The sequence below is a fragment of the Phaethon lepturus genome, unplaced genomic scaffold (genome assembly GCF_000687285.1).
Source record: "Phaethon lepturus isolate BGI_N335 unplaced genomic scaffold, ASM68728v1 scaffold7755, whole genome shotgun sequence".
In the NCBI taxonomy this organism is placed as follows: Eukaryota; Metazoa; Chordata; class Aves; order Phaethontiformes; family Phaethontidae; genus Phaethon; species Phaethon lepturus.
The window spans coordinates 24901-51698 of NW_010541134.1; the positions used below are offsets into that span (position 1 = coordinate 24901).

General features: G+C 36.5%; 1 protein-coding gene across 1 annotated transcript in view; it reads left to right on the forward strand.

Annotated features, from left to right (window-relative positions):
* The window catches only part of LOC104621210 (transportin-1-like), a gene marked incomplete at its 3' end in the record, with an annotated part of 50213 nt that extends 23422 nt beyond the window's left edge, over positions 1-26791 (forward strand). The window contains exons 7-23 of the mRNA XM_010287637.1: positions 1430-1552; positions 3432-3550; positions 5949-6009; positions 6658-6826; positions 8927-9079; positions 10191-10416; positions 13055-13226; positions 14719-14805; positions 16864-16971; positions 17173-17331; positions 17420-17507; positions 18427-18525; positions 18728-18823; positions 21657-21732; positions 22521-22620; positions 24046-24120; positions 26774-26791. Coding sequence (XP_010285939.1) covers positions 1430-1552; positions 3432-3550; positions 5949-6009; positions 6658-6826; positions 8927-9079; positions 10191-10416; positions 13055-13226; positions 14719-14805; positions 16864-16971; positions 17173-17331; positions 17420-17507; positions 18427-18525; positions 18728-18823; positions 21657-21732; positions 22521-22620; positions 24046-24120; positions 26774-26791 — 1929 coding nt within the window. The remainder of the gene's footprint in view (positions 1-1429; positions 1553-3431; positions 3551-5948; positions 6010-6657; positions 6827-8926; positions 9080-10190; positions 10417-13054; positions 13227-14718; positions 14806-16863; positions 16972-17172; positions 17332-17419; positions 17508-18426; positions 18526-18727; positions 18824-21656; positions 21733-22520; positions 22621-24045; positions 24121-26773) is intronic.
* Positions 26792-26798: the final 7 nt, after the last annotated feature.

Consider the following 26798-nt stretch of genomic DNA (forward strand, 5'->3'; position numbering starts at 1 on the left):
TTTGAATTATGTTTTACAACTCCCTCTACTCCCGAACTCCCCATTTCTGGTTGTCCTTAGCTTCAGTCCCCATGGATTGGAGTTCATTGTGTGTGCTTGTGCTCAGAGCTGGTTAGTTTAAGCTCTCTCCATGCCCCAAAAAAATATTTTGAAAGATACTTCCTCCTCATAAGTAGTGGAAGCTCTTGTTGTATTGTCATGGTTTAGCCCCAGCTGGCAACTAAGCACCACACAGCCGCTTGCTCACCACCCCCTGCAGGTGGGATGGGGGAGAGAATCAGAAGGGTAAAAGTGAGAAAACTCGTGGGTTGAGATAAAAACAGTTTAATAGGGAAAACCAAAGCTGCACATGCAAGCAAAGTAAAACAAGGAATTCATTCACCACTTCCCAACAGCAGGCAGGTGTTCAGCCATCTCCAGAAAAGCAGGGCTCAATCATGCATAACAGTTTCTTGGGAAGACAGATGCCATCACTCTGAATACTGCCCCCCTCAATCCCCCATGAAAAAAACCCTGCAGGTTGAGAGGAAAACAGCTTAATAGGACAGTAAAGAAAGAGAAAATTACAGTATTCCTGATAAAGGAATATACAAAGGGAAGTGATGCACAACGCAACAATTGCTCACCACCTGGTGATCAATAGCCCATCCTGAGCAGTGGTTCCCACCTCCCCAGCCAACTCCAGTTTACCTACTGAGTGTGAGGTTACATGGTGGGGAATATCCTGTTGGCCAATCTGGGTCAGCTGTCCTGGCTGTGCCCCCTCCCAGCTTCTTGTGCACCTCCCCGCTGGCAGAGAATGGGGACCTGAAAAGTCCTTGGCTGAGTATAAGCACTACAACTCTACTTCGCAACAACTAGACCCAATTATCAACATTATTCTCACACTAAATGTGAAACACAGCGCTATACCAGCTATTAGGAAGAAAATTAACTCTACCTCAGCTAAAACCAGGATGTGCATGAGGGTATAAAAGTAGTGGCAGCAGTCTGTCACTTACTTGTGATGGAATCATCATATCACTGAATCTGTCTGGATCTCTCTGAATACTGCTATTGAACATAGATTAGAAGGGTGGTATTTTTGGGTTATCTAGAGTATTTGGTTTGCTGCTGTTAGGTACTGATGGAGTTTTCTGGCTTTGGAATTTCATTTATGTTTAGGAGAAAAAAAATCCAGGAAATACTGTTATTGTGCCAGTGCTAATATTACACAGTGTTTTGGTTATGTGTACAATACACAGAGTGTATAAAGAGTTCATTTGCTAAACCATGTGTCTTTGAGAAATAAAATGGTATTCTGAGGTGTGGGGTGGGAAAATACAGAAGTACATGTTTGCACTTACACATAGTTTTCCAGTAATGTCAATTCAAATATAAGTTGAATTAGATGAACTGAGGCTTTTCAACTGGTACTGCTTTCCAACAGAATCTTTTTGCACTGGCTGGTGATGAGGAGCCTGAAGTACGCAAAAATGTTTGCCGTGCTCTGGTAATGTTACTGGAAGTTCGAATGGATCGCTTGCTTCCTCATATGATTAGTATAGTTGAGGTGAGTCTCATTTCCCACTTCGCATGCTGAAAAACTTGATTGGAGTAGCAGAAATAATAACAAAAAGCGTTCATCAGAACAGGTATGTTACTCTTGCACTTGCCTATTCTCTTCTTTCAAGATGAAGATTGCAAACCTTTCTTCTCAGCTAATTGACAACTTGACATTGTGTTTGACAGCAATGCATATGGCAGTTGTTTATTCTTAAGTTAATTGATCCTGAAATGACTAGGATGAGCTACATGATGGAGCAGCCAGGCATTGCTCGAGCCCAAGTGAGAAGATCATGTTAAAAATCTAGTGCTCAAAGGATCTGTTCTTCATATTTTTTGTATCCCACTATTCTTTTCTTGATGGTTTGACTTAACATGACTAACACAACATTGTTTGTTACAGATTACACAAAATTGTACTGAATAATCTCCCTTTGCTATTTTTCAATTTATAGTGACAAAGTAACTATTTGCATTGCCTAAAGTCAGGCTTATCATTAAAAGTATTGACTAAAATTTGGCATGATAATATTTTTTAAAAGCCTTCAAATCCCTTCCCATATTTTGTGTTGTTACTAGGGTTACTGTACTTGCTATGGTTTTCCAGGCTGTGTATATGGCTATTTTACACTACTGAGTTTAAATAGCCTTTTATAGTGCTATATAACTTCATGGAACATATAGGATAATACTTAAAATAAATACTTAAAGAGGAAATGACAGTGTGAGGGGCGTCTTCAAACAGATTACTTTTTGTCATTATGTTTTTGTCTTTCTGACAAATAAATCCACAACAAAATAGTGGATTTTCAAGCCCTCTGGGCACAAGTGCCAAATCTCTTAGCTTAAAGTACATTAAGGAAGCCTTGCTTGCAATGAATAGGACATTTTCCAACTTTCCCATGCTGCAGTCTGCTGACAACTTGGAATAGAGCAGTATTTCTGTTAACTGAGTTCTTAATGAGAATAGTGAACCTTTAGGAAAAGCTTGTGATTTAGTGTAATTCTGTTGGAAGGGGTGCTGTTCATGGCAAGTCTTGCATCGCTGAAATGCATAAGGGTAATAAAGGTCCCCCATTATGTTTAATTTTGAGAATAAAATGGTATTCTGAAGCAACTGAAGAGGGATTTTTCTTTGTATGAGGAAAGGTAGCTGCATGGACTTTCGTGAGATTTTCTAAAATGAATGGAAGAACCAACTGTTTCAGAAATAAGGGCTGGCATGGAAGAATGTAGAAATTGCTATTTTGGAAGTTGCAAGAGTCTTCTGTAAATTGTTTTGGGAGTTGTGTATAAGAAGCTGATGTAGCAGTGGTCTACTTTGGCTTTTTGTTTATGCAGGTATTTGATTATTTTTGGTTGAAGGAGAATTAAATTTTAATAGCAATCTTAAAGATTTGATACTGAATCTCTGAATTACCATTCATGCTAGAAAAATGTGAGACTTTTTTTGTTTGTTATGGGTTCTACTTAATTACATCCTGTCAGGTAATGAAGATTTGGAAGGGAAGCTCTTTTATGGTACTGGAAATAAAAGGCATTTCCATCCTACTAAGGGTATGGTTGTACTTTTTTATTCAAAAGTGCAACGGGGGAGTCAAAAATTTTAAAAAATCTATTCACAGGAAACTACTGTTTATTATCCTGGTCTCTGCAGTTTCTTGGTAATAATGTTCTTACTTAAGCAATGACAAAATTTAGAATCCAATTCATCTGGCATTAAGAAAAAAGTCTCTCAACTTACTCTCATGATAGCCTTAAGCGGTCAGTTTCTTCCCCTCACCCCAAAGAAACCAAATTTCTGTGGTTTGCGAACGCACTTTGCAATGCTGGTAGCTTCTTCTGGACAATTCCATCTTATACAAGTGACTTGTTTTATTGTGTAGTACATGCTTCAAAGGACCCAGGACCAAGATGAAAATGTGGCTTTGGAGGCATGTGAGTTTTGGCTGACTTTGGCTGAACAACCAATTTGTAAAGATGTATTATGTCGGCATCTTACTAAGTAAGTATTAAGAATTACAAGTCCTATTTATTTTGAAGTAGTCATCTTAAATTTCAGTTAACTTCTTCCTGATTACTCTTACAGAGACTGTATCTAGCTTGCAGTATGCTTGGAAGAATTTTCCTGTAGCTAGTTCTTGTACATAAAAATGTCTGTAGCACAGAGTTCATTGAAAAGCCTTCTGAGGGTTTCAAATCTAGTGACCTCCAGAAGCAACATAAACTGTCACTGTGGTGCTCTACCTCAAGCTTAACAGACTGTTAAGCTTCACATGGATGCAAAGATGTGCTAACATGCAATTAAGCTCAAACATCTCCATGTGGCATTACCTATAATATCTGGTGTACCATGAACTTGTTGTCTTGACTACTGCTGATGTAGGCACCTCTGTGCAACGCTTCTTTGTGCATAATCATACAAAGGGTTCCCCATTTTATAAAGGACGTAACAAAACAGCATGACATCACTTGGATTTAGGAATCAATTTTAAACTTGAAGAAAGCATGTACAATGTGTTCCTTCATACTTCTGCAGCCTGATAGTAGTTTAAGTTTCAAAACCTTATTTTTGTAAGTTTCAAGAAGTTATCCTGTGCCTCAAAATGTAGATCTCTGATGAAATGGGAATGAATATGACTTAAACATCTGCATGTCTGCAACAGTGCTTATAACTTTTTTCCAGTTTGATCTGAAGTCTTTTGCAATAGGAAATTAATTCTTCATGTTCCCAGTAAACGGGTACTTTTTTCTGTATGTATGGAAGATGTTTTTTAAATTAGTGGGGCAGATCTCAAGATCTTGAGTGGAAGAACAGAATCACAGACAAACGAGACGCGTTCTTCTCAGGAAAAACGAGCATTATAGATGTGAAGCTATTGCAAAAAATCAGCACAATTTCAGTTTTCATAATCTCAATTATCTATTCTCTAATTGTTTAAAACACCTACCGTAGCATTGGAGGAATAGGAGTTGAACACAGGAGCACCAATGTTACGAGAAATTATTTTTAAGTTTTAAAATGGCTTTACTGAATTCCTGCTCTTGTATCTCAAAAGACAAAAGAATGATAGCACAATTTTTGAGTCTGCACACACCCTTCTAACACACATCATGTTTATACTGAGAATAACAGTTGTTACTAACCACTAGTTAATATCTAGTGGTGTTAAACCTCTTTTGGCCTAGATGAACAATGACACTGCAACAGTGTCACACTATTTTTTAATTTAAAAAAAAAACTTTTAAATTTCTAGGAAAAAAGTAAGAGTAACATTGCATTTCTTTCATGATCTTTCTGAATGTCATGTTTGTTGAGAGCAACTTATTTTTTGATGTGTCCTGTTTGATTAGGCAGCTGTATAAGTTTGTCAATACTTGATGATAATCTTAAAATTTTTTTACATTAAATTAAGTGGGAAAAGATCTTCTAAAAACCTGTTCATGTGGTATCTAACAACTCGTTCCATTTTGCTCCTGTAGGCTTTCTTATAAAATACATAGCTCCTGCATACTTCATGAAGTATGCTGCAGAAATGACAATGAATTCGTGATAATGTGTATACTCACTATTACTTCATTCAAAGTTCAGAAGGTAATGTGGCATGCAATACATGAATATTATTGCTGGCCTCGCACCTTCAAAAACAATACTCCTCAGCTGCAGAATTTAGAGGGATTGAATCTGTCACTGGTGCTGGCTCAGTCCATGGTCATTATTAGCTTTATTTGGCTTGTAATACATATTTCTATGGATTTGGTTCTTTGTGGACAATGTGTTTTTATGTCAAATAATTTACTTTTTTAGCTATACATCTGTACAGTTGGAGTCCCATAGCCATAACCAGTTTCATAATGAAGTAAATTCTAATACATATTAGTCAAGATCTCTGCAATGCTGGGCACTTGTCTTACTGAAGGAATCACAAAAGGGTAGGAGGCTTAATGTGAGAGGCTTCCATCTTTGAGTAGTGAGGTAGAGTCTTCAGCCACAAGTAGATAAAATGACAAGTAATATTGGTGAGAGCCGATTTGTTTATTATGCATATTATGGGAATTTGAATTCTTACTGAAGGCCTTTAGACTTAATTTCTGAAAGGTGCTTCAGGATAAATTCATCATATGGAAGACTATTTGTTTTTTAAAGTTTAAAACTCAGTTATGCCATCTGGCTACCACTACTTGAAAGTTTGTAATTTGAAATTAACACTTTTTCAGATTACAAAGTATTCATGAGCCTTATGACATGGAGCTTGGTTTAGGTTCTAGCTTTTGTTTTCAGGCTAAGGTTTTTAACTTTTGTTGGGGAAATGAGGGTTACAACCAAAATTACGGTCCAGGTAACTGAAAACTGGCTTGCTTTTTTATGTGTTATTTTGACATGTATCAATATTACTTTGTAGGCTGATACCTGTGCTGGTAAATGGTATGAAATATTCAGAGATAGATATTATTCTGTTGAAGGTGAGCATCAATTTCTTTTACTCTAAGAATATCTGGTTAGCTTCTTAGCTATAAATCAGGATGATTCAGGTCAGAATGGGCAGATCTGGCCTAACATCTGTTCAACAGAGGATTAGCTTTCTGGGGCAAGGTGTGCAGTTCCAAATACTAAATGCAACTGCTGCCATGTTTTTTGGAAAATAATCTGTGAGCTTTCCTGCTTTGCCCCTTTCACTTCCCACCCACTTTAAGCAGGGATGGGATACTATTACCCATGAACTACTGCAACAAGGCAGCCTGAAAGAATTGTTCAGAATTAGTTCTAATGCCTTCTAGTTCGAATACATGACTTTTTCCATCACTACATTTTTGAATGTCTGTGTACCAGAATTTTTCAGTCTTCTTTATATTTTCATTCCCATCTAGTAATTTCTTAACAAGAAAGATACTTTGTGCATGAGCTTGCCGCTCTTGCTTCTATTTTCTTGTCATTTTACTAGTAAATGCGGGAGCAGGATGCAGGAACAATGGCATTTTTAGTTAGCTGGGCAGCACAAGTGGGATGTGAATTTTTTCTATGCTTATAAAATCTTAAACAAAACCTACTTTCTTAACTTCCTGGAGCAATATAGTTGGACTAATTTATCTGATAAAACAATTTGATGACAGGGGGATGTTGAAGAAGATGAAGCTATTCCAGATAATGAACAGGATATAAGACCTCGTTTTCATCGTTCACGGACAGTGGCTCAGCAACATGAAGAAGATGGTATTGAAGATGATGATGATGATGACGATGAACTTGATGATGATGATACTATTTCTGACTGGAATTTAAGTATGTCAAAGTAATGTGTAAAATGTTTTAAAATAGAGCTACTTGCACAATACAGGATCCACAGTAAAAAGAAGACTTTGTATATAGGAGTAGTGAGGCTTTGCTTTTGAGTAGAAAAAGAACTACCTGCTGACATAATTGGTGGATGGAGTGGAGAGGGGAGTTTTTCAGATGATGCTTTATGTAACAATATTTGCAAAAGCTAGCCACCTATAAGCGGATTTAGAATATGGCAGATTGAGCCACAAACACTTACTAGATGCAATTCAACAGAACTTTTGGACTTAGAATTTAATTCTACAAGATAATAAAAAACATGTATCACCTGTTTAACTTCAATTTTTAAAAAAAAGCTCTTACACATTGGTAGCTGGAGGAGGCTTAATAGTGCTTTCTTTTACTTCGGTCTTCCATCTAAAATTGGTTTGTGTTTCATTTTGTAGTTCGTTTGTCCATGTGAAGATGCTACTACTGATGGCCAATTTCTGGTAGTTCTTTTGTATGTGAGGAATTTGCTTCTGAACAGAATATAGTACCTTAGTTACGAAAAGAGGAGATAGCTGCGAGGAAACCACAGTTCTGATGGCTTGTGCATGGGTCACAGGACCCTTAGGCTAATAGGGTCTATGGTAAGGAAAGAAAAACGCTACAAACTGATTTTTGAGCTCAGTGATAGAAAATAGCTAGTAAAATTCTGAAAAGTCTAACTTAAATATACTTTGCAAGCAGCCTCATTGTGGAATAATTTTTTGAGATTTGGACACATCCATATAATTTTTTTTTCTTCCAAGGCACCAAGTTTTCATGATGGGTGAATGCACCTTGATGCTTATGGCCAAACAATTTTGAGACTTACCTGAAGATGATTATGATGATTATTGTTATTATTTATTTAGTGCAAATATGCTTGTTTCCATAAAGCCTCTTTTTTAAAAAAAAATAGTTTTAGATTCATAATGCTGTTCTTGTTACTGCTGTGTATCGAGATTGCAGAATTAAATGCGTATTTTCTGAAAAAGATGAAATGACGGAGGATGTCCTGTGGTCCACAGTTTTGATTAAGATGGTGAGGAAGCTGAAGTTGTCCAGGAATGGTGGCCTGAAACAAAAGGAGTGGAATAATTAAGAAACCTGTATTGACATGTTACGTGGACTTGAGAGAAGTTGGATTATCTGAAAATCAGGATTGTGTGCCCTATTTTTTATCCAGTGTTCTATATTTGACTTCCAATTTGAACAGCGGGGGGACCATCAGCAAAATCTGACAACTAGCAGCATTGTGAACTAATGAGACTAGTTGGGTACTTTATGACAGATTGAGGGAACTGAGATCATAATAAGCCAAGAATGCAGTATAAATTCTGTAATACAAGCATTCTTTATAAAACCACCTTAGCATTATATTTTCCTAGACGTGACAACAGCACAGCAGAAAAACAGAGTAAGGATTTCTGAATCATGTTTTGCAGTTGTTCCTGGTTTTTTTTCTGTTACGAGCTTTTGCTTTTGCTTGCCAAAAACATGGGATTAAAACTTTCAAACAAATTCTGCGGTGTTCCTCATCATATTACTGCATCACAGAGTAGGTGTAAGATATAAAAGCTCAGAGCAGAGGCCAGCAAATTCCTTTCAGTCTCTGGAGTTGGATGATTTTGCCTTTTTTACTTTAAAATGTGGATTGTGTTTGAGCATGTTCTTTTGAATCAAATGCTAGTATTTTTAGGCCATTTATCCTTAGTTTCTCCATTATGTTAAATTCTTGCCACAGACCTTCCCTCTTCCTTAGCGTTACGCCATCCTGAAATTATGCAGTGTATATAATGTTGCTGTATAATGGTGTGGTTCCTGTCTGAGTGTTTTAATAGCCCCAGTGTATAAGTCCTTGCAGTGGCTATTTAAGTGCTGCAAAACTGGCTTTGTAAGAGCTGTGGCTTTGCACCAGAGCACAGTGGATCACTCTGTATTGTAATGAAATGGAAGTATCTTTCCTCCTAATGCCCTGACACTCGACTGGCACCTCAAAGTTAAAATGAGGATTATATTGCCTAACTACAACTGTTTGTATAATAAGCAGAGATTAACACTGTTAATTCCTCCCAGGGAAATGTTCTGCTGCTGCTCTAGATGTCCTAGCCAATGTATTTCGTGATGAACTTCTGCCACACATCTTGCCCCTTTTGAAGGAATTGCTCTTCCATCCCGAATGGGTAGTTAAAGAATCTGGCATCCTTGTTCTTGGAGCAATTGCTGAAGGTAAGGCAACAGTGCTTATCAGGTTGCTGAATTTTTGATTGGTTCTAAAGCATTTCTGTGATTCCTTCCAAGTGAATTTACTTATGCAAACAAGAATATGTCCTTAGCTGGTTTGGTTTTAGTGATTAGTCCCTACTTCTGCTAATTGGTGACTCCAGTTATTTAATTTTTCACTTTCAAATCTGTGCATGTTTGGGATGCTAAATAGCTTTTATTTCTCCTTTCTTAACTATGCAGCATATATTTTTTTGTTACCTGATTAAATACTACCTTGTTTTCATAGAAGAGGAATATCTAATAAATTTGAGCCTTATTTCATTCAGGTATTTTCAGAAATAGAGAAGACCACTCCTGTGACTTCAGTGCCCTGAGCTGCTTTCTGTGGATGTCTCTCCAATTTAAATATGATAACTTCCATTCCTTTGTACTTACTCAGAGTCTTGCTTGGCTTTTTGCCTGCATTTATAGCACCTCTGTTCCTTTTGCAAGCTAAAGGAATACATTTGAGTCCATGCCTGGATTATCTTTCTTTTCCAACAGTGCCTTGTGAACATGTGTTTTTCTTTGTTACTAGAAAACTTTTTTGTTGGTTTTGATTTTAATTCAAGCAAGGTTAAAGTTAGTACTTCTAGCAAATCTCAGTGCATTATTGCCCTTACTGACTTGAAATGTGTAGCTCTTATTGCTGGTCAATATTTGTATGATAGTAGGCAAAAACAAGAAGGAATTTAAATTTCTTAAGGTATTCTTTTTAATGATGTGATTACTTGTCTTGGCTACTCTAAGTAGACTGATATAGGACCTCCAAGCTTTATAAACTCATTTTATTTGCATCTATTTGCCTTACTCCACTTAAAGCAGAATTTCTGGAGGTTGGGGAAGCACTGAAATAGAAATGTAGCTGAAATTAATGTAAGTTTAATTGGGGATTTTAATTATTGTTTATGTAAGGTTTCTTTTTAAGACCTAATATAAATTAGGTAGACTTGCTTTGTATGCTCTTAAAATGTTTTCCTGTGTGGTAGAGAATGAAAATATGTCCCTTCTAGGAAACAGAAAACAGAACTTTTTGTTAATTCTGGTACTGCAATAACCATGTTTTTCCTTCTAGGCTGCATGCAGGGTATGATTCCATATCTTCCTGAGCTGATCCCTCACCTTATTCAGTGCCTCTCTGACAAAAAGGCTCTTGTGCGCTCCATTACATGCTGGACTCTTAGTCGCTATGCACACTGGGTAGTTAGTCAACCCCCAGACACATACTTGAAGCCATTAATGACTGAGTTGCTAAAGCGTATCCTGGATAGCAACAAGAGAGTACAAGAAGCTGCCTGCAGGTAAGCCAAAGCTTAAGCAAAAAGCACTCTCCGTGACACTGCTTTTTCATGGGAAACCATTTTAATGTCTTTATTGATAAATGTATGACTCCATTTCTAGCTCTGTATGTATTTTTTCTCTTAAATTGGAGTAGGTGCAGCTTCTTCTGGAGTAGGCACGAATCACTCCCAGTTGTAGTAACATGGAAAATGTTAATTTGTGATTCTCTTGTCCCATTCGTTTTCTGAGTATATGAATCCCCAAACTAAATTTATTGTAGCAAAAGAAATTACCTGTTTGTGACACTTAGGGAAACATCATATACTGAAAATAACTGACCAGAAATCTGGCTTTTTTAATATGCCTGTGAACAAGGTCAATACTGATTACAATGGAAAACTGTCCTATCATTGGATTACTGATGTTTATATGTAGCTCAGGATTACCAAAACATTTGGGTTACGTTTATTTCAAGGGATATTCTCTTTCTCTTGAAGTGAGCTCCTGGGAGATAAGATTCTTTATCTGCTGATATTTTTTTTTTAATTAAAAACTTAATGGCTTCATTAATGGAATGGGAATTGGTGCACCTCTTGTGCAAGAAGCTCATCAAATAAAGCTTTTACATGTCAGTTTGTGTGGGTAGGAATGTGCACAGCAGACTGCCAAGAAGGGGGTTCTTCATAAAGCAGAGTTAGATCTGCATCTAATTGTATTCTTAACACTTGAAATGTGAATTATTGTTGTTGTTACTACTACTGCACCCCCAAGTATCAGTAGTGCCTAAGGACAAGGCTGAGCTCAGAGTTCTTGTGCTAAGCTTTGCACGAAACGGGTAGATGTATCCTTGCCTGAGAACAGATAAAATTAATTCAATGAAATGTACTTAGTAAGATTTGAATATTAAACACTATTTCTTTTTGTATCTAAACCTTTTCAAACATTGGGCTAGAAAATTTGTTGGGCTTTAACATCTACTCAGTTCTGTCTTTCATAGTGATAGTCTTCTGTTCCTTCCTATTTGAGCAGGAAATAGTGATATAAGACTACTTGCTTCATGCCTTTTCAGATCCAAGGAATCAGATTATGTACAGATTCTATTTAAAAAAAAACAACACAAAAATAAGTGCATACAAAACACACAAACACTGCACTTTTGTTCATACTTTACTTGTCCAAAACATGGTTGAAATATGCATGTAGTTGAACACAGCTGTGTTCCTGTTGTTCAATAACTTCATGTAGTGCTTATGAAGTAAGTGCAATGGGCAGTGGAAACTACTAAAGTAATAAGAAAGAGATAAAATGAAAATATTAAAACAGCTGATTATAAAAATATAAAAATATTAATACAGCTGATTATTTTTTAATTTAAAGTTCAAGATCAGATTTATAGTGCCTTTTGAAATGCTTTATTTAGAGCAGAGATTCATTAAAATTACTGTTGTAGCTAAAAAATAAACTGTCTGGGAAACTCCGCTTCAAGGGAAATGTAGAGCTGTTACAAGTCAACACATACTTACTAGGTTTCTAAATTGCAAGGAAATACAATGATGCTTCTTGGAGAGGAGTAAGCTGTATCCCTACAGTGAATAGTTGCATGGATCATTAATGTCTACCAAACCGAAAATTGGTCATAGTATCCTATATGTTTTCATGAGTAACTTTTGCATAATAGTAGAAGCCTAATGTTCATTTCTGTACTGCTGAGAAACTGCTTCTTCAGTTGGTGACACAGAAAAAGATATTTTACTGAAACATGTTTTCCTGCTCCTGGAAAAATACTTCAGAATAATATAATAAAATAATAAATAAGAATGCTAGACACTTAGTGTTCACAGTTGCATTGTGTTAAGAAGACATTTCTGTATTTGGTAGCACACTAGTAGGGGATTGTTCACCTCATGCGGTGATGCATGCATTTTTAGTGCAGGGACGGGCTAATAATAATCTTGTTGACACAAGCTAGGCTAGTAACTCTTCAATAGTTCATAGTTTTTTCCTTTCCTTAATGTTTCTCTGAAGCAGCAGTGGGGATTTTTTGTTTGTTTTGGGTAGGGATTTTAGTGCTGTTGTTGAAACACTTGACAGGCAACCTGAAAAGTTTCCGTGATGCCATGATGTGTGCTTTGACCAAGTCTGGCTAAAATTGTTCATCCCTGCCTTTGCTTTTAGTTTTCTATATCTTTCTATATCTGTTTTTCTGTGTAGAGACTGCTGAGCATACAGGCTGATGTTGACATTGGACTGGTACAATAGCACTAGGGCTTCTATGTGCAGCTACAGCATATATTAAAGATAGTGGGCCATTTTTAACTTAAGTAAATAGCTTTTGTTATGGCTCCTACTATTTCAGTTAGTATATTGTAACTCATGTACTATAATGCTTTTCTTGGTTGGGGCTTCCTGCATATACATAACAGGTTTTACGGGAGTATTTTTTAATTTTGTTCATCACACTGTAAGAGCTGAATACTTACATGTTCAATCAAAATAGATTGAGGTTATCTCAGTAATACTGTTTTGAAAACGTATCTTGAATTAATTTCAGGACTAAATACAGTTTTATGTTTAACAGAAGTGGGCAGTGTGGGGTGTTTTGGAGTTGTCTTGTTTTGTTTTTTACAACATATTGATCTGTTTGGTTTTGTCCCTCAGTGCCTTTGCTACTCTAGAAGAGGAGGCTTGTACAGAGCTTGTTCCTTATCTTGCATATATACTTGACACTTTGGTCTTCGCATTTAGTAAATACCAGCATAAAAACCTGCTCATTCTTTATGATGCTATAGGAACTCTAGCAGATTCTGTAGGACATCATCTAAATAAACCAGTGAGTATACCTTACGTTCTGTAGAAGCAATCATCGTAATTGAAAAACTGGTTCAGTGTTTTTTGTAGTATACTTTACATGTTACAAAACAGAAATGTGATATTTCTGTGTAGATTTTGATAATATTAAATATTTACAGGCAAAGTATATAGACTGCATGTAATTTTCCCATTACACAATTTTTTGCTATTCTGCATAAATGATTGTGTGTGGTGGCTTGTGAAATGTGCTTCTCATCATGATTTTTTTTCTTATGCTTAGAATTTTTGAACTCAGAGGAGGTACATATATTATAAATATGAAAAGGGACTTTAGAGAAATTGGTGGAATGTGTGTTTTAATTTCTAATAACCACACTTTTTTTGTAACTACTTTAAGTATAGCTAAGCTGCTGCATGTGTGTCTTTCCAATGTGTTGGAGCACATCATCACCACAAATTGCTCTATCAGAAAGTGAGATAGGCATTCATTTTGCATATAAAAAACCACAGATTCCTTTGGACAAAGGACAGATAACACACAGGCAAATACAGTGGAGTGTTTTAGTGTAGATAATAGAATATGCATACATGTCATGTGTGCATCTTATGATGGTTATTGAAATTTGTTTTATTTATCCATAGTGCTTCACATGACACAGACACACTAGAATGAAACAATTTGAATTGTTTCCATGGCATTTTACTTGCCATCCAAGACCCCACACCATCAAAGGATCTCTTTTTCAGTCTCTCTGACACTGGGCACCTTGACATTTGACAATACGAGGAGGAAGCTAAATGGAAGCTCCTGGTGATGGTGGGACTTGAAGTCACTTAGAATTTTGTATTTCTGAACATAGCATTAGCTGGCAGCATCAGTTGGTTCTTTAGATACTTTCTGGGAGCAACAGCACAATAGGGATGCCTTGCTTAATGTCCTTGTGACTGTGGCTGTGCAGTGGCAGTGAAGATGCAATAGCTTTATACAGAAGGAGTAAGTGCATCTTTCTGGAGGGATAGGAAATTTACTTTCTTCATGGATGATTAGTTCCTTGAGGAAAAAGTTTCAGGAACTTGGCAGGGATAGGGTTGTAGCATCAGGGCAATGGGAAGCAGTTGAGAAAAACAGGTGGTAGATGCACAGCCAGATTGCATTGCTACTAAAATTAGGGGTTTTTTAGTTTAGCAGTAAACAACTGCCCTGAGGCAGTCATAGATTTGTAACAACCCAGGCAGATAGACTGAAACCCAGCTTGGAGGAAAAGATTCACTCTGCAAAGGTACTTAAGTACTTCAGCAAAAAATCTTAAAGACAGAAACTGTAAATTCTAATATTAAACTACTTCCACATATTGCAACAATGATTGAATTATACTACATCAGGGTTTTTTGCTGAAAAAGTACAATATATGTTAATTCCTAATAAATAGGAAGCATAAATTTTCTAGCTTTGACATAAAATAGTATGCAATGAAGTCTTTCAGCAGCTGATGCATTTTCATCCTAAACAGGAATATATTCAGATGCTAATGCCTCCATTAATCCAGAAATGGAACATGTTGAAGGATGAAGACAAAGATCTCTTCCCTTTATTAGAGGTAAATGTTAAAATTTTAATATTTTTAATCAACTTATTTTGGGAATTACACTTCCTACTAAAGATGCTCCTACAAGGAAGTATGACTATAAAAGCTGACAGTGTTAGGTATTTCCCATTATGGAGAAAATACTCTTGACTATAGTAAAAAATTTTTGACTGAGGAAATGTCATTAGGTTTAGCAGAAACCTGCTAGATTTTTTTCCCTGCGATTCTGAAGTGTTTTCTTTGGGATTCTTTTAGGGAAAAAATGTTTCATCCTCTTCTTATTCTTGTCTTCTCTCTCCTTGCCCTCCTTTCATCCCTCTATTAAAACTATTGTCAGACAAGCTGAAGGTATGAACCAGACTATGTAGTCTATTCTCTGTGCCTTGAGTGTGAAGCAGGAAACCACCTCTAGAAAAATTAGTTTCATAACTCTTAGGTAGTGTTAGGGCTTGCACATAGTCAAGATATTGAAGCTTACTGTAAGTGGTCGATGAATTGTTTTTCATAGAATCATAGAATCTTTGGGTTGGAAGGGACCTTTAAAGGTCACCTCGTCCAACCCCCCTGTAGTGAGCAGGGACATCTTCAACTAGAGCAGATTGCTTAGAGCCCCAGCCGACCTGACCTTGAAGGTTTCCAGGTATGGAAACCATCTACCACCTCTCTGGGCAACCTGTGCTGGTGTTTCACCACTCTCATTGTGAAAAATACTTTCCTTATATCTAGTCTGAATATACCCTCCTTTAGTTTAAAACCATTACCCCTTGTCCTATTGCAACAGGCCCTGCTAAAAAGTCTGTCCCCATCTTTCTTAGAAGCTCCCTTTTAAGTACTGGAAGGCTGTGATAAGGTCTCCCCGAAGCCATCTTTTCTCCAGGCTGAACAACCCCAACTCTCTCAGCCTGTCCTCACAGGAGAGGTGTTCCATCTCTCTAATCATTTCTGTAGCCCTCATCTGGACTTCCTCCAACAGGTCCGTGTCTTTCCTGTGCTGAGGGCTCCAGAGCTGGACGCAAGACTCCAGGTGGGGTCTCACGAGAGCAGAGTAGAGGGGCAGAATTACCTCTTCAACCTGCTGGCCACGCTGCTTTGGATGCAGCCCAGGAGACAGTTGGCCTTCTGGGCTATGAGTGCACATTGACGGCTCATGTCCAGCTTTTCATCCACCAGGAGCCCCAAGTACTTCTCACCAGGGCTGCTCTCAATCCCTTCATCCTCCAGCCTCTACTGATACTGGGAGTTTCCCCAAGCCAGGTGCAGGACCCTGCACTTGTCCTTTTTGAACCTCATGAGGTTCACGTGGGCCCCCTCCTTGAGCTTGTTCAGGTTCCTCTGGATGGCATCCTGTCCCTTAGGTGTCAGTTGCACTGCTCAGCTTGGTGTTGTCTGCGAACTTCATTAGGATGCATGTGATCTATGTTGTTGATGAAGATATTAAAGAGTACTGGTCCAAATATGGACCCCTGAGGGTCACCGATCTCTATCTGGACATTGAGCCACTGACCACTACCCTCTGAGTGCAACCATCCAACTAATTCCTCATTCACCCAACAGTCCACCCATGAAATCCATCTCTCTCCAATGTAGAGAGAAAGATGTTGTGGGGGACCATGTCAAAGGCCTTAAAAAGTCCAGAGAGATGGCATCCGTAGCTCTTCCCTCATGCACCAATGTGGTCAGTCACAGAATCATAGAAGGCCATTGGGTTGGTCAAGCAGGACTTGTGCTTGGTGAAGCCGTGCTGGCTGCCTCGAATCCCCTCTCTGTCTTCCATGTGCCATGTGGGGTTTTTTTGTATGTACTTTCTTGGCTACCTCTAAGGAGATAATGATGCTGCTGAGAGATTTTCTCAACTGGCATATGTAGGAGAGAGTAACAATTGGTGATAGTTGCCTTGGCTCAGCTAATTGGTACTGCCTTTCAGGGTTGTGTTTACTTAATCAGTTGCATCTGAGTGTACCTAAAGTGCTAATGTCTTTTAATTTAGCTCACCCAAGTAAAAAACACCTCAGGGCTGTGAGGAAAAGTAGTGACTGTTTTCTCTGTCCTTTTTGTTTTTTTTAATCTCAGTGCCTGTCGTCGGTTGCTACTGCCTTGCAATCTGGCTTTCTTCCATACTGTGAACCTGTGTACCAGCGTTGTGTAAATCTGGTGCAGAAGACCCTTGCACAAGCCATGGTATTTTTCTATTGCTATTCCAATGTTTCCAGAATATCTCCTTAAACCAATGTATTAACTATATAAAGTTACAGGTTTGCAGGGAGATTTGTAGTATAACCATTGAATATCTAAACGAAGCTGTAGTTCTGAAACTTCTGTTATGCATACCCCTGCAAAAATCTAATAATCATTTTGAAACTTCGTACTTATTTGTTGCAGTTGCATAATGCTCAGCCAGACCAGTATGAGGCTCCAGATAAAGATTTCATGATTGTGGCTCTTGATTTACTCAGTGGTTTAGCTGAAGGACTTGGAGGCAACATTGAACAGCTAGTAGCTCGCAGCAATATCCTGACACTAATGTACCAGTGCATGCAGGTGAGATAAGTAACCTGTTTGATCCAAGGATTTTTTAAGAGATTCAGAAGCACGTCTAGAATTGTCACTTTTTCCTTCCTCTCTTTAGGATAAAATGCCTGAGGTACGGCAGAGTTCTTTCGCACTGTTAGGTGACCTGACAAAGGCATGTTTTCAGCATGTTAAGCCTTGCATTGGTATGTGTCTTTTACATATTAAACAATTAACTCTCTTTACAAACTGCTAAGAGGCTGGTTTAGGTGTTGTTAAACTCCCTATTCTGTGGGTTGCCTTTTCATGGTGTTACAAGTTTTCATTTTCCTCTTAGATTTCAATTAGAGTAGTTGCTTGTTTTAATAAATTCTTGAATGTAAAGCTTTTTTGTTCTACTAGAATCTATTGTTACATAAAATTGTATATATGTTGAAATAAGAAAACTTGGCTAGAGGGTAGGTTTCAGTTTGGTTTTTTGCTTTGTTTTTAATTTCAGTAGGGAAGTAGCATCAGTTACGTACTTCCATTATATTTGCTGTCTCTTCCCACAGATGCTTTGAGATACACTGAACTTGCCAAATGGGTGCTTGGATAGGCTTGGAATTTAAAATATATTTGGCAAATGTTATAATCTGTCTTTGACTAATTTCTTCTTAAAATTCAATCCAAGATTTCATTGCCTGCTAGGCTTCATTGTTTTTTCAGTTATGCTTGAATACATAGCTATCCAGGTGATTTGAAGGTTGTTCAACTGTATTATAAAACTGAGTACTGTAGCTGTGGGTTTTTTTCTCCTCCCCTCTTCCACTCTCCTGCCCCAGCAAGGGAAGTGGAGAAAAAAGGATTCTAAAATTACATAAAGATAAAGCCTGTTGAAAACATTTTAAATCATAATTTGGAAAGATTTGCTTTGATCTGCTTAAGTTCTAAAATCCACATTAATCTGATATATAGCAGAAATACAGCTCTTGTTAATTCATGTGTAACACTTTCCAAGCATTTAAATAGACTTTGGGTTTTTTATTGGTTTTAAAAACTATGTATTTTTCCCCCATGATCTTACAGTAACAGGACAAGATGGTTGTATTGTGTGATGAGAGTTTAAAATGTTGTTCTTTCTAGCTGATTTCATGCCAATTTTGGGAACCAACCTAAACCCTGAATTCATTTCGGTGTGTAACAATGCCACCTGGGCAATTGGAGAAATCTCCATCCAGATGGGTAAGATTTTTTTCTTTGAATCTCTGCACATTTAGCATGGTTTGTCTGGGTGTGTTTTGGGTTGTATTTAGTGATACTTTCATGTTAAAATTCAAATAAATTTGAGGTTCTTGTCCTTGTTAGTAAGTTCAATGTGCCCAATCTATTTAGTTATGTATATTAATGATCACTTTCTTCTGAATCTTTTTTTTGGCTGTTTCAGGTATAGAGATGCAGCCTTATATTCCAATGGTGTTGCACCAGCTTGTAGAAATAATTAACAGACCCAACACACCAAAGACGTTGTTAGAGAACACAGGTACCCAAAAACTGAACTGTACATGGTGAAAGGAATTAGAGACTTTTTATAATGACTTTTAAAACTGCATAGGGGAACCACACCAGAACTGATGTAATTGCTATGTACTTGGCTTTTATAAGCAAAAGCAACTCTGTTTTGCAGAAGCTCTTACAAGTCTCAGTCTTGCAGCAAACCATCTATCATATATCTAGATTCTTAAAGTTATTGGTTTCTCACTTGTTACAACATTTATTATATTTATTTTTCATCTGTTTAAGTATTATTCTAGTTTTATTTATGTATTGAATGACAAATGTATGCAGTAACACTTAAAGACTTAATTCACTCTGATTTTAATATATGCATGTCCTTACACATGTGTACTGTATATATATGTCTAGTGTTTGAAACAAATGTAATTGGCATATATTAAAACAATAATGAACTCTTTGAATTTACAAAAGTGCACTCTTTATTTTTAAGATAAACTTGTAATATCATGCACAAAAATCTAGATCTGTGATGGCAGTTTTACCACAACATAACTGAAATTACGTATAGCTTCTATGACCTGGTCAATAACAAATTTCTGAAAAGAATTCCAATAGTGGCATGCATGTTTTATGTTCTGGCTGACAGCTTTGCCTTCCAAATTGGGAGCAATCCCTAAATGCCTTACATGAATCAGAACTTCTGAGGCTTGTTTCTTTTGCATTTATAGAGGGCACGTTCTGGTATGAAGAGCACCTTCCATACTTCAGCAAAACTTTATTAATAATTAGACAGGTTTCTGGTTTACTATTTTAGTAATTGAGAATCTTCTTTTTTTCCTGTTTGAAAACTGTCTTGTAAAAAAATGATGGTTTAGCCATTATATCTGACATGATTGAAAAAGATGCAAACGCAGTGGTACAGTTGCTAAGCAAGAGAGATATTGGAGAGAGATTTTTTCATGCATATTTTTCCTCCGGTATTCTCTAAATGCAAAAGCTGTACTTTCTCTGTCCCCTGCCCCATTTAGTATGGAAGGTGAAGTTGAAGGAAAAACTACCTAGTTGTCTGGCTTATAGGTACTACTTTTTGAAAAGATAATTTTGGAGCAAATACCTACTTGTTCTGAAATATACCATGGAATAGTATAGCAATATAAACGTTCTTTCCCCCTGCCCTGACCCACTTCCTCTGCACTGATGGATGTGTAATACCTGTAACTGAGGGGCATCTGATGCTTAAATGTTTGCTTCCATCATTGTTAGAGAATTTTTGGAGGCATACAAACACTGACTTTTTTATTCTCTTAATAGTTACTTTAAATGTGGATGCATAACTGCAAATAAATGTTGAGTGTGGTGTACTTATAATAAGTTTGTTGTGGGATATTGTGCTGTATGCAGCCAGTATGTGCAAGAATATTACTGCTTTCTGCTTTAGCTTGCTATGTAATGATCTATGAAAATCCTTCTCCTATAGAAGTGTGAGACCACCTTAAGTAAAAGTAATTGTATAGAAAATAACCAGAACATGCCAAAAAGTTGAGCTTTGACAGAGATTACTATTCCTTGGACAGACTGTAGCTGTGAAAATTTACAGATAAAACTTAAGTGTATTATTCATTTGAAAGAAGCACTTCAAATGCAGTTTTTTGTTAGATCTGCCAAAAATTTTAGACACTGCATATTGAAATTGAGTAACATCAGGGCAAAACATTACCAATGAGCTGCAGGTTTCATGGAATGAATATGTTTCAAACTTCTAGTATATCCCACACCAAACTTTTATTGGAGAAAGCATCATCTGCTTTATTGCATGTTTCATGAAACTGTTCATAAATGCCTGTTAATTAGAGTGTTGCATAGTATGTCCCTTGAACATAGGTTTCCTTTCTCTGCTTCATATAAATCTGCTGGATTTTAGTACTATTCATGTATTTTGCTTCAAGTAATCCTGATACATTATTCCCCACCCTCTCCTTTTTCTGAAGATTAATCTTTTGTGAGTTGGGCAAACACCATTAAAACACATTTGCATGATGATATTTTCTTAAGTCTGTCCCTCAGAACAAAGGACCAAACTACCTAATCACGTGATGAAACAATTTTGCTTTTTGTGTCCTTATGCCTTGGTATCAGAAGTCAGATTCTTATACGACTTCTGTGAAGAGCCTTTTGTGAACACGAGAAATATTGGGATTAAAGAATTAAATTTCCGCAGTCGGTTGCTGTGACTTAGCAACCATGTTAAATGAAATTCTCTATGAGACTATGAAGACGACAGATGTTTGGTGCTCTTTGCAAAGTGTTCATCTATTTAGCATTTTTGATAGACCACTATTTTCCATATAGAAGTATTTCTAAATGTATTTTTACTGATAGAGTAGATCTATTAAAATCTTGAATTCTAAGTATTGAAAAAAAATGTTTAGAGTACTTAATATTAAAACTGAAAATGGTTAATTCCTTCTTACCAAGAGTATCCATAATAGTACGTTTGAATAAAAACTTCAAAATGTATGGTAGGTAAATTTACTCTAACAGATTACTCTGAAGAGGGCAGAATGACTGCTTACATCAGAAAGCCTTTGGATCTTAAATTGTGTTTTTGGTGTTCTCTCATTTACTTCTTTAATTTTTCTTTTACCCTGGAGAGTATACCATATATGTTGCTGCCTCTTATTTAGGGGGTGGTAATAAACAGCACTGGTGAAATCTTATGTTTATTATCATACACAGATTCTGTTGGTTTCTGTTTCTGAGTTATTTGTTGTTTTTTCTTTATTTTTTCTCCTCCCCCCTCATTTGCTCATGTCTTGGTTGGCGTTTGGTGGTGTATAACCGTGATTGCGTTACCTTAGCAATAACAATTGGTCGTCTTGGTTACGTTTGTCCTCAAGAGGTGGCTCCCATGCTACAGCAGTTTATAAGACCCTGGTGTGTATTATTCAATCTTTTTTTTTAATTCATTTTTCTTCACTCTCTTTCTTTCTTCTCTCTATCTCACTTTTAGATATATTTTCAGTTGGTTACAAAATCTCAATCCTTAATCATTGCCAACCATGTGACTAATCTTGTCCTATCAGGTTTGTGAGTTTTTAGTAGCACCGTCATGTATTCTTTATGTTGTGGCTAACGACTAATTTATGCATGGGATAAGATTGTCACATGCTTGCTGTGTTAAAGCTTGACTATGAAAGAGCATTTTAAAATCCACCAGAATGATAATACAATGCATGCAAATACTGTAAAATTTAAACCGTGCATTACTTTATTTAAAATTCAGTCTGAGGCTTGAATTGCTGTAAGAAATACATGTTTAGATTTGTTATGTATAAAATAGCTTGCTTGCTGCTGTAAAAGTTAAAGAACTGTTCTGTAAGTGGTATCTGACATAATTCATACTGTGATAGTATTATATGTTCTGCTTCTAATAATGATAGTTTCTATAAATACTTCAGATACATGCTTGTTTTGTATTTAATGGAATACAAGTCACACTTTCTAACCATATATAGTGCAACAGGAGAACAAGATTTTGGAGATGATGCCTAATGTGAATATCCTAGTAAAGACTGTATGCAACAAGTGTTTCTCTAAGTGTTCAAAATAATGTTTAAGATAATCTTATCAGTGTGACTTATTCCATCAAATACAGTCATCTAATTCTGACTTGATTGAAGAAAAAGTAATAGTTAGCTAATTTTTGCTCTCTAACTTGCTAGGTGCACATCTCTGCGAAACATAAGAGACAATGAGGAAAAGGATTCAGCATTCCGTGGGATATGTACCATGATCTCGGTCAACCCCAGTGGAGTAGTCCAAGTAAGATACATTAATAGATCATAACTTCTTTTTTTTATTCATGTGAATTTTAGTGAAAGCTGTATATGGAATATGAAAAAGTTTAGCTTGACTTGATTCCCTGCAGTACATGATGTCGCTTTATTTTGAGGTCAAGGAGGCCAAAATGTTTATATTGTGAATGATATGTCTCATGATGCTTCAGTAATTCTGACCTAGCAAAGGAAAGGAGAGTATTGTTAAATACATTTTTTGTCTTTTACTTACAAAGTATATGTAAATAATGAACTTTGATTAAAATAACTATTTTGATACTGCTGTCAGGTTGCAGTCAGGATCTGTATGAAAATATAAGGCAAAAGGTGACATATTTAAAACTATTTTCGAGATGTAGCCTAGACTTTTAAAACAAGAAACAGAACAAAACCAGTAACCACCCCTTCATTCTTAAAATTTGGGAAGATTCTGTTTAAACTTTGGATATATTGCTTAAATAGTCAATGTGACAAGGAACATGCATCTCTTTAAAATAAATGGTACATCTGAAGAATAGGTATAACTTGCTCTTTAATCTCCACATCTCCAAAATAAAGCTGTACCAAGGTAATATTTTTCTAAGAGGAAAATGAAGGTGATTTTCCTTCCTGCCTGGAATTCTTCCTCCTGAAACACAAGAATTGAGCCTCTATCTCATTTTGAAATCTTCAATTCATTTCACTTATTCCTTATTCTGTGCCTGGCATTTCCCTCTTCTGCTGTCCATTTGTTCTTTCACATAGCTTAAGAGGAAGGGATAATTAAAGATTCTTTTCATTATCCCATCTCTCCTTCTCTGTAGTTATCCTCAGTCCCTACCCAAAAACATGTGCATTATCAACTTAATGATTAAAGACTGGTGTTTTAATGGTGTAGTAGGAAGTAATGCATGACAGCAGATGAACTAAGTATAGGGATTTTGGGGTGGCTTTACTTTTGAACCTGTATGATAAACATTTCTGTCCTGGAAAAAGCTTCTTGTTCTGATGAAAGAAATACAACAGCTTGTTTTCCCCGACTGGAAATGCATGAAAGTGTTGCAACTATGGTCTAGAGTTTGTTGCATGTTAGGGTGATTTGGTTCTTGAACTTGGTATGTGTACTTGAAAGAATTAACATTAGACAAGGGTGGTGTGGGAGGCAAGCGGTTTTTTTAACTGTGGTTTTATTTAAAAAAAAAACCTGATTAAACAAAGCTATTCCTACACTGAGCTATTTCCATTTCGGAACACTTAGGTGTACAATAACTTAATATTATTGCCTGAATTAACTGGAAAATAAATACATAAAAATAAATGCAGTTGTGAATTAGGATCAAAGACCCTGCATAGTTTGTAGAATGAACATCAATTGTTGTTTTCAGATGTATAAATTGAGATTTCTAACCTATGTGATTGTTTAATCTTATAGGACTTTATTTTTTTTTGTGATGCTGTTGCATCGTGGATTAGCCCAAAAGATGATCTCCGAGACATGTTCTGTAAGGTAAGGTTTCTAATATAACTGTATACCCTAATAGCGGTTGTTTTGGATCCTGTTGTGGTCATGGAGGCTTCTTTGCAAGGTCACAAATATTCAGGCAAAACATAAAAATCCGAGCTTTTTTTAACCTATATTTTCTTGTATGTATTTGGGTTATTCCAAACTTTTAACAGTATTGAAAAGTTAACTTGAGATCTTATTTGAAGAGATAATCATCCTCAAAGAGCTTTTCATAACGTCCAGACTATTATGTTTTGCCTGCATTTGGAAGAACAGGGGCGTTTATACCACGTTTAAGACTTTTTTTTATAGAAAACTATATTTGAATGGTTCAAGACCCTTTTTGCCATGAAGATGCCTACTTTATTTTGGAGAAATAACTAGAAAAATGCAAATAAAAAATACTCCAGTGGTATCCTGATCTGTTTCTCTTACTCTTGCGGAAAATAAGTTTTTGGGATTGTTCAATCCTCCTCAGAATCCCTAATCCCTCTTAGATGAGCAAGTTTCAAGCAACTACTGTACAGTTATACCCAAGAATACATCCCTACACAAAGTGTCAATAGAATTTAAGCAAAAGCACTGTTTGCCTTGTGTAAAATAAGAAGGGGGGGAAAAAAAAAGGCACGCAGAATGTGATACGTTGTGTTTTGGCACTAGTGTCTTAATTTTTTTTAAAAAGACATTTATTTCATCACTGTTCAGTAGTGTGGTTCCCCTCATAAATTGTAAAGTGAAATATCTGTTTTTAGGAAAGGTGTATGTCAAATGTTCATGATATTCCTCTTAAAGCAAAAATGGAGCATATTCCTAAATATTTACTAGGATCATGGGTCAGTATTGGCAGTCTTTCTTCAGGAAGTGCCATGTGTGAGCATCAGAACAGAAACTAGAACTGTTGTATACCATCTTTAAGAGCAAAAACAGAAATCTCACTGTCCTAGTTAGCCTCTCAGATAACTGGTCTCCTTCAAAGGAATGTCAGGTCCAGGAAATGCACAGCTGTGTGTATTCTAGCATCAGCAGAAGGAAACAGTGAATACTTACAAGCTTAAAAGAAAGTGCAGGATGCTATCTGTGATTGTCCAAAGCAGTTTAAGTGCTTGTTTCTACACTGGTCCTTCAGCATTGAATACTTGCTTCAGTACATTAGGTTCCTGTTTTCCAGATTCTTTCCAAGTTTTCTATGTGGGGTCTAATGCATTCAAACTAGACACAAAGGTTCTTGGTCACTTGGCATAAGGACATCCTTGCTTTTTAAAGTGTATTCTTTCGAACTTTTGCCATTCAAGAAAAAGGAGACAAAGATTTCTTCAACGGATGGCATGCATGGTTTTTAGATTACTTTATCATGAATACATGATTGCTGTAGTCCAGTTAGATGTTTTTCCAACAATAATAATGCCTTTCAGGAACAATGGGGAAAAAAAATGGATTGTCCAGTGTTTCTTGTTTTGTTTTGTTCTTTTTGGCACTGGAGCTGAGAGAGAAAATACAGGTTTCACGAGTATGGGTAGATGAGCTGCCAGTATTGAAATCTGAGACATGCTCTAAGAATTTTATCACTTTTTATAAAAAGTAAGGTATCTGAAGTCTAGCTGAAGCTCACTTGCTAAAATTCTGCTGGAAGATTATTTTTAAAGTGTCCCTTTTGTCATACCTGAACATTCTGAGATTTTCAGTTGTTTCTTGGCAGCTAGCTAACCTGACTCTTTGGGTTAGGAAAGAGAGGTGAGCCTGCTTGTGAAAAGTCTCTTTCAGGGAGAAGAGCAGTAAGTTAACTGGTGACAGTGCAATGTCATTATTGCTACATCCTGTTTAAGAACAGCTCAACTTGAGAACGTCATGTTGAGGGTGAACTCGGTACCATGAGCTTTAAATTTGACATTGTCTTTTCTGTGAGGATGTGTTCATGACACTGTTCCACAATTCAGTATCATTGAATTTAAAAAAGAAAAACAAAACTTTAGGCTCTTGGCATAGTTTTCTATGAGGAGCCATTTCAACTGCTTGTGTTCTTTCTGATGTTTGCCTTTTAACCTGCTATTTTCAGAGCTAACATACTAAGATCTTTTTGATAGTATCATTTAATTTTCATAGTTTTCACTTAATTTATTTTGTTGGAAGGTCCAGACTGAAACCTGTAGATTTTTTTTCCTCTTTTGCTGCCTTTTGACTGCCACTGACTGTGGATCCCTGTTCTTTCAAAACATGAAAGATTTTAACAGCTTCCTTTTTAGTGACAATTGTCTTACAGGTTCCATGGGGAAAAATGGTGCTCTCACAGGATGCTTTTATATTTGTGCTAGAAATTGACAGGAATTCATTCTGTCAAATGCCGGCTGCAGTTTTGGCTCAGCCTTCTTCCCACAACATATTACACATTTAAAGAAATGTCAATACAGTAATCTCAACATACATATACTGTTACCAGTTGATAGGCTGTCTCAATGATAAACATTTTAACTAGGTCATAAATCACCTTACTCATTAAAAATACATATAGATTAAGTATACACACGCTAATCTGTGTAGGTAGCTCTGTTCTGTATGTCATCCTTAGAAGAAAAAAACATTTCAGTTGTTACTAGACTTCCTTTGTTTCTTAGTAGCATTTCAATATTAAATTGGGGCATTCCCCCCCTTTCACTTGTAGATTCTTCATGGATTTAAAAATCAAG